Source organism: Coloeus monedula, assembly GCF_965178545.1.
Source record: "Coloeus monedula genome assembly, chromosome: Z".
NCBI lineage: Eukaryota > Metazoa > Chordata > Aves > Passeriformes > Corvidae > Coloeus > Coloeus monedula.
The window spans coordinates 45,947,015-45,964,691 of NC_138822.1; the positions used below are offsets into that span (position 1 = coordinate 45,947,015).

Consider the following 17,677-nt stretch of genomic DNA (forward strand, 5'->3'; position numbering starts at 1 on the left):
TAGCTTTAATTCTAACACCTGCTTGTTGAAATCGATTAAATTAGCTTTTTTCCTTAGATGAAGGAAATCATACTTAGCTGAAGGTGAAGAGAGTCCAAACATGGCTTTATTTCCCTGGTATGAAGAGCTGGTGTTTAAATCTGTCTGGATATTGGCCAGTGGCATGTAGGAAAAGTCTGTGTCACTGAAATTCTTCTACGCCTTTTGAAGAATACAGTGAGTACGTAACACAAACAAGTTGGTCTCTGTGCTTCAGAGATCCTTGTCTGCGGGTCAGGATATTAGCTTACATTACCAGCTCGGGTGCGTATGCTGGGGAAATGGCAACTCTGTTGACTGTTGATCAAAGCAGATGTTTCTGGCAGAATCAGCTGCTGGGAGAAATATCTTCAAGCAGACTTAGCATAAATTGGTAGGGTTCGTCTGACCGTCCTTAGTTTGCTAGAAAACTCAATTTGCATACATTTCTACTGAGTTATTCTAATGGACTGTTATTTCAGGCTGTGAGTTTGTGTGCTGTGTGAAAAACAGAAAAGCTGAGATAGAAATGGGCACCTTCTTAGGGATTAATGTCTGCGACTTGTATCAGCATTTGTGTGTGAGTTTGTGCAACTCTGATTTTGCGCGATAAAAAATAGTGATATGGTTTGTAAGGCATTAACTGGTTAATGTATTTGAATATTTGCAACAACTCTAAGTTGGAGTTTTCCAGGGCTTGGCAGATGTCAAGTACAGAGCTGTAACTGCTTGGATTGGTTGGAGACCAGTTCTTTTGATCTTCTCTTGTACACCCCTCTCTTTCATTCATTTTCGTTTTCTAAGATTTTGGAAATGCATGAAAAGAAACAGCTGTAGTTGTGCTCTGAAACGAGAGGTACTTTGTGTATGCTTCATGTTTGGCATATGTCTTCATGACAAGATGTGGGACTGTCTTAGGCAACTGCATTTTGCACCTGCCTTTCGCAGTCGTGTAAGCCATGACAGTGTCACATGTAAGACCATCCTTCACTGGCTGATGTAGCAGGAGTGCAGTGAAATTAAGTGTGTGCTTGGAAAGGGAGTAGATGATTCAGTGCATTCTTGATACTGCATTTCTAGCTTCTGACACTGTATTATGAAGTAATCTCTAATGACCACATATCTTCTGTTTTTCAAGATTGGTTTGTTTGGGTTTAAGTTTGTAAGCCTTTAACTTGCTTCCACCTAGTAGTGCCTCTGATGGACATTTCAGCAAGTTCAGAGGGTTGTCCAGTTTTCTCATCTGGATTATTGCTGTTAGAGTGGAGTTAGACTGGAGTAATTAGCTATTAGCATTCAAAATAACAGCTTCTTGGAATAATGAACTATCAATATCTGGTATCATAATTGATAACTCTCATTTTTAATGTGCTGTTTACAAGTTTAACTAGACTCCTTCGTATAGCAGTTCTTCTCTTCCTCTTCCTAGTTCATGATTTGAAATGGGTGTTCTGGGTAGTTCGGCTGTCCGTGGGGTTTTTTTCATCAACTTTCACTGGACAGAATTATATTTCCAAGTTCTTCCCTATCTCTTTATTTCCTTTTTCCTCTTAAATGTAAAACCCAAGACTATGAGTTACAGTGTATTGCCTATCGAAAAGAAACTTTTTTTTTTTTAATAGATATTTCTAGGAAGCTTAATCTTGTCTACTTTGCAACTGTATTTTATGTTGCCTAGAAACTTTTTTTCTCATATTTGCTTTCACAGACCTGTGATTCTAACTCGGGCTGATTCTTTTTGTATTGAGTGGAAAAACAATGTTATACAAATATAATTCCCCGAAGGATAATTTCTCTCTTGTTTCCCATTCTTTGTGTCTTTTATGCAACTCTGTTATGTTCTGGTGATCAGGATTGACTCTGTTAATGTTGGCCACCATCTGCTGTTATTGTTTTTTCTTTTGTGAACATCTGTCTTCTAAAATATTAAAACATAAAACTAAATAATCAGCTTGCCCTGTAATTTTATTACTTACAAAGTACATTTGATAAGAAAGATGGATTGAATGTAAGGTCTATTTTTAAAATATACTAGTAATTTTTTACATCTCTGTGTGTGGAAGGAGTATGACATGAACTACTGTTTATGAAATGATCACCAGGACTCTGTAGTAGCTTTGCAATTTCTAGTACTTTTTTTTTCATGCCTAGAGTTCAGCTAGTGAACCTCCTTTTCTAAAGGTGAAATGCATTACTTGCCCAGAAATTAAATACTCATATTATGGGTATAATACAGCAAAAAATACTACAGAAGACAATGTTGAGTAAGAGAAGTATCTCAAAAAAAGATGTAAAAAATAATGTTTCTTTTCTGTGATGCCAGTACCTTGATATATGTGTAAGATGATGAAGAATTTATCACACCAAAGCCAAAGAATATTTCTCAGAACAGTGTATTTATGAAGCAGTAGTAAAAGATGTACTGTTTGCATACACAAAGCTTGAATATGTGCAGAGAACTCCCAAGGTGTACAGCAAGGATATTGCTTCAGAAGGTGAGGTAGCATGTCTCTTGTATTATATCAACACCATGACTAGAGTTTGTTCTCTTAACTTGTTAAGGAAAAATGAGAAGAAATACAGAATGAATGACAAACTCTAGACTGAATTAGTTCTATGATTGTACATAAGTTTGGGAGTTAAGTTTTTTACGCTCCATGTCAATCTGTACTCAATTTGTCACAAAAAATGTAGGAAAGAGTCCTTCCTTTGTAGGAAAGAATACTTCCTTTGTTTACCTAGGCTTGACTGGTAAATTTGCATACCACTGCAGGTCCTATTGATTCTGCTTAGGATTTTGATGGGCTGTACTATAGTACCTGCAGTAGTAATCATGTTGGAGAGATAATAATACTATGATTTGTTTACATTTTTGGGAAGACTTGGTTGAAGAAAAGACACCATAAAGTTGTATTTATTCAAATGCAGTTGGAATCAAATGGTAAATTAAGTAATTACTTACAGCCTGTTCAGTTAAACTCCCCGAATTATCACATATTTATGAAAAGACATCACAATCTAAACAAAGAAGAGCATGGAGTTTACATATTTGATAGTTGCACAGCTACCTTTTTTCTCCTCACTGATCTCTAGTACCTGTCATTACAACTTTTTCCTTCTGTGAGTATGCACATACATTTTCTGCATATCATCTCAGTGGTTTAGTCACATTGGACCAATGAGGGACAGGCTGTGTGTAGATGCTGAATTTTGAACAAAGGATCAGAATGTTGTTTTACAACATTGTTGAACGAGCATTACTGATTGAAAGCAAATGTACAGATACCTAGACTTTAAATAAATGCAACAATATATATACATATAAATAAAATGTAACAATATATATACATATAAATAATTTTGTCCTGTTCAGTTATGTGTTTTGAGAATGGTCCTTTTAAGATTTTCTTTTAAAAAGTCATTTTATATACACCTTTTAACTCTGATATTACTTTCTGTTATAATTTTTATTCTCCTCTTTTGCCTAAGTGCATCCTTCCTTTATCATTTTTTGCTTGCATATTTTTTTTCACTTGGCTTTGTTTCAGGTTTGTTTTATGTGATTCCTGTGTTGTTTCATTGCTACAGAGGTGTGTGTGGTCATTCAGTGCCCTGATCTTTTACTTTTTTTCTTGATAATAAAAAGGCTGTCTATTTAAGTGTCCACTATCTATTTCAGCATCCAAATAAATGGTTAATTCCTGTCTTTTCTTCTTGAATAATTGGATAATTTCCTGAGGTGGCTAAAATCCAATATTTGATAAGCCAACCAGAGCCTGAAGTTGGGGTAGATACCCATCTTGTCTGGGACACAAGCATTTATCTATGTATTTGAATGTCCTAAAATTAGCAGTGCTGTTCAAGACAATCCATCTGTTAATTTCATGTCAAGTTAATTTTTATGTTACATGACTTTGAGCCCAAATGAAACACTAAATTATATTTCTATGTCTTAATTAGATGACTATCACCATATATGTATTATTATTTCTACTCAATTGTTCTAAATTCTGGATAACCTTATTACTGGCGTTTTGGTTTTTTTTTATTTTTCTCCCCTGTAAATGCTGTGTGTTTTCAAAAAGTACATCCTTTTACCATTAAGTTTCTTGCTTATTAAGCAGGTTAAATAAAGCAGGATTAAAATGCACAACTGTTTTGCAGTTCTATTAATATTTTTTTTAAAAAAGAAATCTGGAAAATACATTGTGTTAGCACTGATTATACTTATAAAAATTTTTGGGTTGATGTGAGTCTGAAGTTGTAAAAAGAATAGTTTAAAGGCAGTGTATGTTGTTCATATTTTATAATGACTTGTAATTTTAGAGTGAATTTTATTGTGTATGTGCTCAGCTGATTTACTGCACAGAGGGGTAACATTACCTGCACACAAGAGGGCACACTAAGTCCTCTGGAATATCATTACAGAAACCCTTTTCAATTAGGGTAGATTAATATCTGTAGAGAAAATAATGAAAGCACACTTTGACTGTAGTGCTGTTTTTAATGTTAGCAAGTGTTTTGTATGAATATTTTATGTATGTGCCAGAAAACTTAACTAATCTTATGTTTAAGTCCTTTTGGTTTATTTTGGTAAATATTGTGAAATTCTGTGGCTGAAGATTATTATTGTTATTTAAAGTGGCTTAAAGAAAAGATCTTCTATAGTGGTCTTCTATTGCAAATGCAGAGAACACTGTTCCCTGGGAGTATATTTTGGTATTCTTATACTTAAAATGGTATATTCCTCTTCTTACTCTTTATTTCCTCCTTCCCTTTTCATTTAGTGTTTCAGTTCAGTAACAAGAAAAAGCAGCTCTATTGAATACAAAAACCAATAAATTTCTGCGGTTTTAGAAAATTTGTTCAATGTAGTGTCTTGGAATGCATGGAGTATAGTTGTATTGGCAAGACAGCTTAAGTTTTTTTACTTGTCTTTTCTCCATGGCCCTCTAGGGAGAGGCTGCCTACATTTTCTGTGCACACCCAGTCAGGTACTGGGGTATAGCAGGTAACCTTCCCTAATTGCCTCATCCCAAGGCTGGCCTCTCCTCCCTACGCTTGAGTGCATAATATAGTACTCACATTTTGTAGATGATGTCAGTATTATATTATACATATTTACAAATTAAACAGGTGCTTGTGCAAAACGGAATCTGAATGTTAGTTCAGTTGTTGGGTTTTTCCCCACCAAGTCACTTTATTTCTTTTCTCTATCACCAATAATTACCTGACCTGCTAGCAGTCATGAGATTTTGGTATTCAGAAAAAAAATCCAGATAACATCAAGTTCAGTCCACAGTGTTACACACAGACATCACAGATGCATTGCTCATGTTGCCTGAATTTACTGAGCTATTTCAGTGAAAGAGAACCTTCTGATGTGAGCTTGTTGCCCTGGTATGGTTGCAGAAATATTGTAAGATTGTTAAAAATTGAAAGGAGGATTTTTCTCAGTTTGTCTTCGAAGAGAGCCCTGTAAGAGTTGTTTTTGACTACTAGAAAGCCATTGAGGTAGGGAGATACTTGCTATGTTTTTGTGCTTTTGTGAAACTAATTTAGGGATCTGTATAGACAATTTCTTGCCAAGTGTTTCACTTAGAGATAGTAGCTTGATAGCATGCCCTGGATTCCTGCAAAACATATAACAAGTCTTGGGGGAGTCTGGGTGCTTGTCTGTGCTGACTTTGAGGTCTACACAAAACTTGGCTTTGGATGGTGAAGTCTATGATAAGGTGTAAAACTGTGAAATAATGTCTCAATGGAGTATCTGTTCTCTTAAGGCACTTAGAAGCAGGCCCGGCTGCTGCTGATGAGTGTCACTGAAATGCCCGGGAGAGAACTGTCTGTATTCCATCCTCTTGATTTCTATTCCTTGTCTAGAAAGCGGATGAAAAGGACTTAAGTGGGCTAAAAGTGCATGATTTTAGCTCAGTGGTCATAGCAAAACAGAGAATGAATGTCAGTTTAGCTTCTGTGTGATAAACTTCTGCCTATTGTTGCAACAAATGTTGGTGCATTTTAATATTTTTGTGCCTTTCTAGGTATTTACATATTTTCCAGTGAAAAGACACTTTGTTTTCTATAAGGTGCTATTCTGAGTGTTGTGAATTCCCAGCTACAAAAATGTAATTATATACCTTAAGTATTTAATTATAGATTTAAAAAATCTTCATGAGCAATCTCAAAGGAATACTTGGAATGCACTCCTTGTAAATTGGCTTATTTTCTTGTAATTTACTAGAATTGCTGATATGAGAGTTGTTGTAATGTGGAAAGTATATTAATCTGTGGACATGCATTTTATATAGGAATTTATTACTCTAAAAATTTAAGACATATGAGGCGATTCATACTTACTCTTGTTATTTAAAATTCCAGTAGAAATATATCACTATCTTTTGATACATTTGAAAAAATGCAACTTAAAAATGGTGCAGGATTTTTGTGAGTGAAGAGAGTCAAGAGTCAATACAAGTTGACTGTGGTAAGGGTTGTTTTTATTGATTTGTAAAAGCTGTCTAGAAATACTTTCCTTTGCGTTCTTAACTGAAAAATACAGCCAGTGGTTCTTGACAGCAAATCCTGAAGCCATTCTAGCCTGACGCCATTCTGTGGAGATACAATGACCCTTTAGCTTCACTGTTTGTAACAAAGGCAACTGGACGGACTTTAAATGGGTTTTAGAATTAGTGCATTTCAGAAATGGTTGTGAGATGATTTCCTTTCTTTTTTTTTTTTTTTTTTTAGAACGCAAGAGGTGGAGAAACTACAATTTTAATATCCTAATCTTATTCAAAATTATTTTTGCATTGGGAGGCTGAATATTCTCCTTCTGGAGTCATCATATATAAGAATTGTCTAAAGCATTGTAAAGCTGTTGCCCAATAGACGAACATGGAGACACAGCTAGACCCCATGAAGGATGACTTGCCCTTAATGGCAAATACTAGCTACATGCTTGTAAAGCACTATGTACTGGACTTGGATGTGGATTTTAAAGGTAAAGTTATTGAAGGCAGCATAGTTTTGTTCTTGGAGACTGGGAGCCAACACAGGAAAACCAGCAGTGCTGGCAAAGAATGCTGCCAGGTACAGTTTGATGAAACCTGTGAAATGAGGGCACCTGAACCCTGCCACATTCCTATGATAAATGTGCCTACCTGTTCATCTAAAACGGAATATAATGATTTTGCTATCAGTGGTAAAGAAGAAGAAGCTACTGCTGATGAAAATAGTAACCATAGCAACAATGAACAGGCTTCTGGGATTTCTAGTTCAAAGGACCCCTGTGACATAGAGAATCATGGAAACAAGGATTTTCTGCTGGTATTGGATTGCTGTGATTTAGCTGTGCTAAAGGTTGAAGAGGTAGATGTTGCTGCTGTGTCAGGCATTGAAAAACTTCTAAGGCCTGCCAAGCTAACTGGTGTTTCACAGGAGCTGGAAAATCTCAGGAACGAGATTGTACATGAACTTGTGACTTTACCTGCGGATCGCTGGAAGGAACAGTTGCACTATTCTACTCTCTGTAGCCAGGCACCTGGCTGTGGGGAGCTTGTGTTTAGTACTGGCACCTGGAGCCTGGAGATAAGGAAATCAGGAATTCAGACTCCAGCAGACTTTCCTCATGCAATAAGAATATGGTACAAAACCAAACCAGAGGGAAGATCTGTTACGTGGACTACAGACCAGAGTGGCAGGTATGTAACTATTTGCTGAAAACTTTGTATGCAATAAATTTTAAAAGGTGCAAGAATGGAGAATCATGTAATTGCTGAGCAACTGTGAAGACAATGAGTACACTCTTCCACAGTTTTCGTTTAATTCTTGGTTTGAATCCTTTTGCTGTCCTGTAGAAGAGCAGACAAAGTCTCTGCTTGTGAAACCCCAATGGACTTGAAGATCTCAGGCCTGTCTTAGTGTTTGTGTGTGCTCCTTCTGATTGGGAGTAAATAACTTGTGTGTATTTCAAAAAGTGTGTGCAGGGAATAGGGAATTATCATTTAGGGTAAGAAAAGGTATGAATGACAGGTTATTTTCACTGTAATACTTTGTGTTCTTTTTCCTTCCTGGCTTACACAGCATGAAGTTCAATATACATAACATTTAATAGAATTACTTCACAACTAGTCCTTTATCAATATTGTAATCAGCTTAGAAATGCAGTCTTTTCCGTTTAGTCTCTAATAATCAACTTTCAAAATCTCCTTCATCTATAATGTTAAGTACATTGATGATAGCAAATGGACTACAGACTGAAAGAAGAATTGGCATTGTATCTAGTGTTAGTGAAAAGTAATGGGTATTTACAGAAGCCTTCAATATAAGCATTTTATAGAAGGGAAACTACAATTCACTCTTGATTCCTACAACTGTAATTGTTTTATTACAATGTTCAAAGGTGGATTTTAATGGCTATTATTTCTTTATGATGTCTAAAAAACAGGAACAAAGTTGGAAGATAAGAAACAAATTTGACCTAATTGAATACTTGCTGTTCATTCCCAAACAAGAGATACATGGTTACCTTTTATTTCAGTTATGCTAATATAAATTAAGTCTTCTCACTAGCATCTGTGTTGGTGAGGAAAATGAGGCCTTTTAATTGTATTTGTGGTGGTTGGGGAATTCTGCTACTAATCTATAAGTACCCTCAAGTCCAGAAATGTCTAAGTCATGTTCATTATTTCTTTCCCTTCCTTTTCCCTGAGGAGTTATTTTTGGTATGAGTTTAGGAAATATAACTCCTTATAGTACCCTTAGATCTGAAAATTCTTAATTTTGACTGCACGTGAAGGTAGGGCAGTTGCCTGTGATCATGTGTCTATGTCCACCTGCCCTACTAACAATGTTAGCAACACTCAGCTGGTATAGGGCTCCTCCTCTGTGTGTTTTGAGCATTTGGATGTTTCTTTTAAGCATCTAAATCGCAAACAGTTTTGACTCCTTATGATCCTTTCATTGCAAAGCATTGTTCTTACTTTAGTGACATTTCATGGCAGTTGTACACAAATGGATGGAATTTTATGGATCAATAATGGAGCAGAAAAAGCAGGCTTGACATGGATCCAGCAGTTTGATGGTAAAAAATAGTATAAACTGATTTATTTTCAGGCTTGCATAGGGTATTCCAAAAACTAATGCCTGTCAGAAAATGAGTTTTCATACCACAGTCATTAGAATCTTTCTTGGTATCTTTTTAAAATCAAATTCTATGTGTGATGAGCCCATAAACATAATGATAAATCTCATCGTGCTGCCATAGGAGGATTCTTCAAATTGTTCAAAATTATGCATATGATGCTTTTTTAGACAGATGTCAAATCCTTTGCCAAAGGAGTCTATACTGTGGTTCCAACCCTGGAGAAAAGTAAATAACGAAGTACTGCTTCTCAAAGTACACTTCCTATATGTTTCTTCTAATTTAACACTAATACAATGTTTTGAAATTTAGCTTATGCACAATTTTATCAAGGCTTGCATTTGTTTTAAAGAATGATATATAATACACAAAAAAAACCAGCTGAAACAAAGCTGTGTAGGATGAGTTTAGGCAAGTTCAGATATGTGTATGCAAACATGTTATCAGAGCAGGGCACACTTCTGGTTTTAGTACAGGAACGGAATACATGGAATTTCAGCATTTCCCTGTCTGAGCTTTTGGGGCGAAACAAAAAGTCAACCACAGAGCTAACTTGTGGTAGTGGAAAGAGGGAAAGAGGGGAAGTATAAAGGAATGACCAGGAAGCCTACCAAAACACACTTGATGAAAGGGACACTCTTGACCTCTCTAAAGTTGAATGCTAGTTCCTTCCATCTCTGGTATGATGACACAGGTGTGTAATATGTACATCTGGGTAATAAGGCATATTAGGCAGCCAATCTAACTGAAAATAAATAGAGGGGGAAAGAGAAGAGAGTAAGATTTGTTTGGAAAATACTACTGAGGTTAGTTTGGAAGGTAGAGTTATTTACTACAAAATAGAAAATGTGTCATGAAAATAGATGTTTGTTTTTCAGTGGCATGAGTAAGCATCGTTCTGGGCTCTTGGAAACTGGAAATTCAGGAAGGAAATAAAGAATTTGGTTTTCTTCATAGGCAAGGTTTGGTAGAATAAGATAGTCCAGAACCCTGGTACATCACAGACTAAATCCTAAGAGGCTACCCTCAACTGTGAGGAATTCTCTACAATTATTTTGTATAATTTTGTTCCCAGTGTTGAACAGTTATATTTGAGCAATTAATGAAGCAGTTTGGAGTTTGTTGGATTACTCATGTGATATGAGGTGATTTCTAAAAACTAACAAATGGCATGAATAGAATGGAGAAGTAAAAAAAAATTTAAGAAATAGGCAGACCCTGAGTACAAAATAAATGGATTTGATATTCCTGGAAATGTGGAAGGCAACAAACAAATATTTGTAAAAATTTTAAATTATCTCCTCTGAATTAGTTGTCCTAACTAAAAGGAACACAATGGGAAATATGGGTATTATTGACAATGGGAAATATGGGTGTTTTTTTCAACAGTCAATAATACCCATATTTCTCACTGTGAGCAAGAATACCTGCTCTGATGGAATCTGATGACAATCACTGGCACCTTGCAGATATGTAAATTTTTAAGGCAGAATAAAAAAGTTGGTGTGATTTAGATGCCAGAAAACCCTGCTGCTTCGACAAAACCAAACAGTACCACAACTAGTACTTGATTTCTCCAGTAGTCTGGGTGGCTGTTCACTGGGAATACTGGCCCATGTTTCTCAAGGCCTTCTTAAATTGCACCTTTCATCCCTGTTTTGCTGGAAGATCAGCTGGCCTGCTATTAGTTAAGCCACAGTAACTTGATTGTGCCAAGGACAGCTCTGGATCTAATGGCACAGATAGCAATGACAAGACAAGAGGGCAAAAATATCTTCAGAATATATTTCATCTGTGACTGTCAGTATTTCCAAGTTCTTTTTCTCTGTATAGTTTGAAGTTGGCTTTAGAGAAGGAATAGTTTGAAAGGAAAAGCAGTTTGGAGGAGAGTAAATAAGATGCTAATATCTTAGCCATTGCAAAATCAGTTTTGCCCTAACAACTTGTCTCCTACTTTCTAAAGTGTTTTGATTTTTAAACTTAAGTGGTGAAAGATACTGATCAGAATATTTTTAGCCTCAAGTGTTCACAAAATAATCTGTTTTGCTCCCATTATATTTAACTTTAAATATCATAGGTTTTAAAAAATTCAGTGTAGTGAAGTGATGCTTTCAAGATTTTCTTTCTTTTACTGGAGAAACCTATTGACTGTGGGTTTTTTATATAATTTATAATTGAAAAAATAGCTTTTTATCCCTTAAGATAAGTGGTGTTGTTATGCAAGTAATGGGAATTAAGATAAAACTAAAAAATGCAACAAAATAAGTAAACCAGGAATCATTAAGTCCATCCACCAGCAAGACAGAAGGAGTTAGTGAAAGGCCTTGCTACCTTCCCAGCTGTAGCTAAGTGGGTAATAAGAAATTGACTGGCATGAAATATTGCAGCTGAAATTGGAAAGGGTTAGTAGACAGAGAGGTTCTGCCAGGGAGCAGGTTAGAGAAACTGCAAAAAGAGCAATACTACAAGGAAGATTGCTATGTGAGAAGCAAGGAGGCTGAAGTTGATAGGAAAGAAATTCATTCTTTGTATTATATTTCCTGTGATTGAGATTCCCAAAGACAGGTGAGCTAGGGTGCAGTACCTGTAAGATTAAATGTAAAAATATCAGGATTTATTGAGGCTTGAACTAAGGAAGACTCAGAACCAGATCTAGTGCTGAATTTGCGTGAGCTTCCAGGTTGCTAATCCAGGAGATTGGATTAATGATAGTGAAAGCACTACTGGATGATAGCAGGGAGGTATCACAGGTATTGGTGAAGCCCTGCAGTGGCATCATCACAAGATACTCAGAAGCCTTCCTTGACTTTTTGGGTCCAACTGGAAGCTATTGCTTGAGGCTGGAAGACTCATGCAAAAGCAGGAGAGGGAAAAGACTGGGGTAGTGTTTTCTAGTTTGTAATTAATCTTGCTTTTTTGTCTTAAATTAGTTAGATTGTATTTTGATTGGTTCATGTCATACAGTTTTGAAACCTACAGAGCTGAAGTTAAAGAAAGAAACCACCTCAGTACAACAGCATCTTTTCGATGTAGAACTTAATTCAGTCTGTCTTATTGTAATTCCAACTTCAGTCTCTTTTCCTTCCATCTAGGCCATGTGTTTATACGATGGGATCACCAATAAACAACAGAGCCCTCTTTCCATGCCAAGAACCACCCATTGCCTTGTCAACATGGCAAGCCTCAGTCCGAACAGCTGCAGGCTTTGTTGTGTTAATGAGTGGTGAAAACTCTGCAGAACCAGTCCAGCTTCGAGAAGGTGAAATATGTTTTTCATGGCAAATTAATTTCAATGCTTTTATAATTAGAAATAAAGCTTAGTAAATATGTGATTTGTAAAAGAATGAAGTTCCTAACCTTAAAAGCACTTCTGTGGCTCTCTGTAATCTCCTAGTCATTCTGTGGAAAAGTTACCTGCTCAAGGCCTCAGGATAACTTTGTAAGTAGTCAAAGTATCTACATTTCTGCATTTCAGAGTGTTGCTTACTTTTTTCCCCTCTGTGTTTCCAAACCTAGATTTCACTTTTTGTAAATTGGCTTTATTTTGATCACAGTGTAGTTGAGTGCTTTGTAGACGAAGTGCCTTATCAGGCTCTCAACAGTTTCAGGCCTTGGTAGATAATTATCTTTCAGTTTTAGTTCTCCAGTCCAAGTGTAGTTCAGCATGTGATTAGAAGCAGCCATTGTGTCATAGCTGTTTCCTGGGATACATGGAATAGCTGAAGAGTATCAGGTCAGTGCCCTGAAATTCTGTTCTCTGTGGGGTTTTTTGCATTGATAAAACATACTTTTTTCAACAGTAAGCAAACAAGCATTTCTTCTGTGTTGGTTATACTTTTATCTAAACTTCTTTCTGCACAGAGAAGTTTCTAAGGCAGTTCTACATATAATAAAGTATGTCTTGCTCAATTAGTTTTAATATAATCTGTCAAACTGGGTCAGAATTTTCTAACGTAAGTAGTTCTGATGAGAAGTAGCATATTAAAAAAATCCTCTGTTCCCCTTTAAATAGGCAGGTTTGTTCTTGAGGGGAAAAGGAAAGAATTGAAAGTCTCCTTGATTTGAGAACCATCAGTTAATCCATTTGCATGGAATTGTCTGGTTATATTTGACCATATGTGAGGCCTCTTTCAAGGCTTGTCTCTGCTGATGAAATATGGAGAAGTGCCATGAGGAGCTGCTCAGCTCACGTGGAGAGTAATACTTTTCTCTCTCAGCATCAAGAAAGCAAGGACACTCTTGACTTAAGACTAGGATAACAGCTTTTCCATCAGCATTTAACTAGTTTAGTGAGAGGCCTCATAATCTTGCTTACATACAGGTGGAAATGACAAACCAGCAAGCTGTTTGGAATTGTAAAAATGTACAAAACTAATACAGAGGCAGAAAGGGAAAGGAGTAATATTCTGAGGAATGTTTTAAAACCCAAGTAAACCCAAGATTTAAGTGCTAATCTGAAGCCTTGAATAAATTCTTAATGAATTTAGGAGTACAAATTCATTAGTTTAATTAATAGGACTTTTAAGAGTTAAAAAGTTTGAAATCGTCTGTTGTGGGGTATGCCCAGCCCCTGCCCTGGAAGGAGGCCTGCTGAGATAAAGAGATTGCATAACTTCCCAGCAAGATCCCCTTGGAAAAGGCAGCACTTCGAGGTGAGGGTGAGAGAAAACAAGAACCATGATCCTCTGGGACACCGTATGTAGACTCTTTGTAACCCACTGGCTTCTACCCTCTCATACTCACCCTTGTATCCCTGTAAGATCTACCCTTCTCCCCCTTTGAGTTTGGAGAGCTCGTCCCTAGCCTCCCCTTTGTGGTGTGTGGACTAATAAAGCTGCCTCATGTGGAACTGCTAAATGAGCCTCTTGTCTCTCTCCTCCCGGTCTAGCCTGGGGTTTGCCTCGCAGAACAAGAGCTGAAGTCACTCTTGCTGAAATCACTAGAGAGCTGACAGCCTGCTGAGACAGGCACCTTTCTGCAGAGGCACCCCGGCGGCTGAGGGAGTACTGTAGACCTCCCGAAGACTGTCCCTTGCAGGACACTCCCTCTGGGTTGGTCACGGCTTCCTGGGTCTGAGCCCTAGAACCCAACCCAGCCCCAATAGTCTGTTGTTCTAAATAACCTGTCCACCTAGATCTTGTTGTTTGGCAATTATGGAAGATACATGAAAGGTATCCAACTTAAAATTTTGTCTTTACACACCAAAAAGGCTTTCAGGGTAGCTTCGATTTAAATAAGTTTGCCAAGTTGTTTACATGTGGTATGCTGTTGCTGTGCTACATATTTATAAAATCATACGTAAGTAGCAGAATAATAAAATGTATTTTTTAAAGTGCAATTTATTGGAAAGAATTAGCATTTTGTTAAGCAGTTGTGAATAAATTTATTCTGAATAATTTTTTCTTTCAAAAGTCATACTTAAAACCAGTGTGCGGGCAGACAATCAGAGAACAGCAAGCACAGTTGATTGCTTCATGCTTTTAGAGATCTGCATTCTGCTTCACAGACACACACCTCTCCGTGTACGTATGCAGTAATCCAGTGCATAGCTGGGCTAGATGTACTCTCATGTGCAGTTTCCTCATTTACCACTTGTATTTGCAGGTTTTCGTGAGAGTCTTCCTCCCATATGTGCCATTTTTGCATTTTGCCTCCTACAAAACTTGTGGTTGATACTGTCATGTGAAATAGAGTGAAGCCACATTTGTTTGAAAATACTGATAGAATACTTACACAAATTGAAATTGTAACTATTTGAGTATGACCAAAAATCATACCTTGCATTGTTTATGGAGTACTTAGAGAAGTTGATCAGAAAAATGCAATTAATAATGCCCTTTGGGAGAAAGCTTGACAGGGAGCACTAAGTGTGTGTAATGTGAGCCATTTAAACATTAGATTTATTTTTCTGTACTTGTCACTTTTACTTTCCTTCAGCACATTACTCTAACACATAGAAGCTGCAAATACATTTAATCACAAACACCTTTCCACTTGTTCAATTCATATTCAAGAAGTAGGTATTTAGCCATTGTGTGAAATAGACTGGCATGCTTTTTGTGTTGTTACTCTACTGCTATGATATCCTTGATCTTGTTTTAGCATCTGCACTTAAAATGAGGAGTATACTTGTACTGAGAGAAAATATGGTGCTAGAGAAGCCGCTGCTACTGCTATGTAGTCAGCAGCAGCAATCGTTGCTTTTGCTTGTGCTCCTCACTTTTCACAAGGCAAAACAAGAGAGTGCAGTACTTGTGTTGATTGATCTCCAGTGTGTATCAGGGACTACAGCAGCGGAGTGGAGAGCCCATCATTCCTCTGAACCAGTGTTGAACTAATTCTCTGGCATAAATGTGAGGGAGCTCTGTGGGAAGGTCTGGTTTTCAGACGAGATCAAAAAATCCCTACAAGTTACAAAAAGTTTCAGAAAGCTGGAGGCTCCTTAATCCTGGTGCTCCAGCCTAAGAGTAGTTTTTACATAACTACTTATTTAGCTGCACGTTTTTTATATTAGCACTAGCTCTTACCTTGTATATCAGTTGCTGTATGGAGCTATCTCACCTTTTCCCTAGAGGTAGTGGAACTTTGTGGATTTTACTAAATGGTAAACATCAGCTGTATTTTGTGGGTTTTGTGTTAGTGCGAACTATTTTACAAAAAATGCACTGGTAAGTAAAAAAGTTCATAATGTTCTTGCACCTGGAATTAACAGATATAAGGCATTTTTTTTTCAGTTATAATGAATTCTTCAGAACTCAAACAATTTTAATGATTTCAAACATCGCTGAATGCATTAAAAATTCTAGGAAGTAATTGCATCATTCATCATTATTATTTCAAGTAGGAGAAATAAACGACATTTAAATTATTCTTTTGCACAATTCTAAATAGATTGAAATTTCCTGCTCTTGTTAAACATTTGCATGGAAAGTTTTTCACTTTTAATTCATAGAATAGGTGATTGTTGCTGTATGATTTATGCAGTTATGATACAATAGATTTGTTTTGCAGAACTGAAAAAAAATTTAAATTATTTTCAGAAAAATGGGTACAGAAAAAACCAAAATATTTTGAAATTATTATAATTGCCAAAAACAATTATGTGTAGGAATCGAGTATTTTTTAAATTACAGTACAAGTAGAAGGACCAGGGTGATCAACCTCTGTTTTTCCTGTGGACTAACCCCAGCCCAAGCTCTTGTTTTTCCCAGTGTGTTCTTGCTTAGTCTGAAGATGTTTTTATGGTACAACACGCTGTATTTGGTAAGGAAAGCCACCTCCCCGTTTCAGCTGCGCTGTTGTCTGTTACCCTAGAGATGGAGCTGTCTCCAGGGTTGACACTGAAAAGCACAGCGCAGCCAGAGGACGGGGAGAGCAGCGAGAAGGAATTGAGTGACGTTTGTGATCCCCATCTATGTGCTGGGATAGATCATAGGATACAGATGAAGGAAAGCAAAACAAATTCCACTGACATGAAGGCACTATAAGGAAGGAAGTGAAGTTATGGGATAGGTCAGGATGGGAGACAACCTTACCAGTAGTGAGAGGACAAGACACAAGGTCAGTGAGTTAGTTAAGCTGTCTTTGAAACAGTGCTTCATGGTTGTCTCTATAGAGAACTTTTGCCAGCAAAAAGACCATTTCAGTCACTGATCAGCAAATGCCCTATTTTCCAACCTGAAGGATTCCATGGCTCTTTAAAGAGAACTCACTTGTCATGCCCATGCATGTGATTTCAGTCAACAGCTGTCGGATGAATATATAGGTACGCTACATAGTTGAGTGTGAATGTACAGGGCATCCAAAAGCACTGCAGGAAATGGATTGAGCCCTGGGTAGGTATGCAGAGACATTATAAAACTTGGATCTTGCTCTGGGAGGATCCATAATTCACATGATTTCTAAAATCCTTGCAAAATCAAAGGGGCTTTGGTACCTTCACTCTTCTGCATGGGGTCAGCTCTAAGTAGCATATGTTCATTGCCAATATGTGTAAATTTCTGAATGCAGTACGTGCTGTTCTCTCTGGATTGCTAATCTGATTGCTATTCCTTTTTGACATTCTGTTCAATCTGTGCAAAAGACTCTCTATGGTCTTGCTACTGTAGCCTGTCTTACTAAACTTGTTTCTCGCTGTAAGCCTCTCTGATCTCTGTTTGCCTAGCACAGGCCAGCACCCTTTCCTCTTAGACAATCTCCTCACAGTTGTGAGAACCTTCTCCTTTATACCTCATGCCATTTGGAACAGTTTTCTGTGACTGCTTTTTGACTTTCATGCTTTTTTTGGAACATAGTTGAAAACACGTGACAGTTTTTCTGTTACAATTCCTCAAATTTTCACTTTTTCCTGATGTTATTTAATTCTTAAGATTTTACAATTAACATAGATGCATGGAGCATTTTGTAATGCTTTATAGCACTTAGATGCAACACTCAGTGCAGAACCTCTGAGCCTTGTCCTGTATGCATGTAAGTTGATGGCAGAGCTGCTACTAACTGGATGTGTGCAGGCTT

The 17,677-nt window shown here is 37.0% G+C and overlaps 1 protein-coding gene across 2 annotated transcripts in view; it reads left to right on the top strand.

Annotated features, from left to right (window-relative positions):
• Window positions 1-6,915: 6,915 nt before the first annotated feature.
• Window positions 6,916-17,677, top strand: part of AOPEP (aminopeptidase O (putative)) — a gene marked incomplete at its 5' end in the record, with an annotated part of 173,784 nt that continues 163,022 nt past the window's right edge. For both annotated transcript variants that reach the window (XM_082301942.1, XM_082301943.1), the window contains 2 exons: window positions 6,916-7,721; window positions 12,256-12,422. In XM_082301942.1, coding sequence (XP_082158068.1) covers window positions 6,916-7,721; window positions 12,256-12,422 — 973 coding nt within the window. The remainder of the gene's footprint in view (window positions 7,722-12,255; window positions 12,423-17,677) is intronic.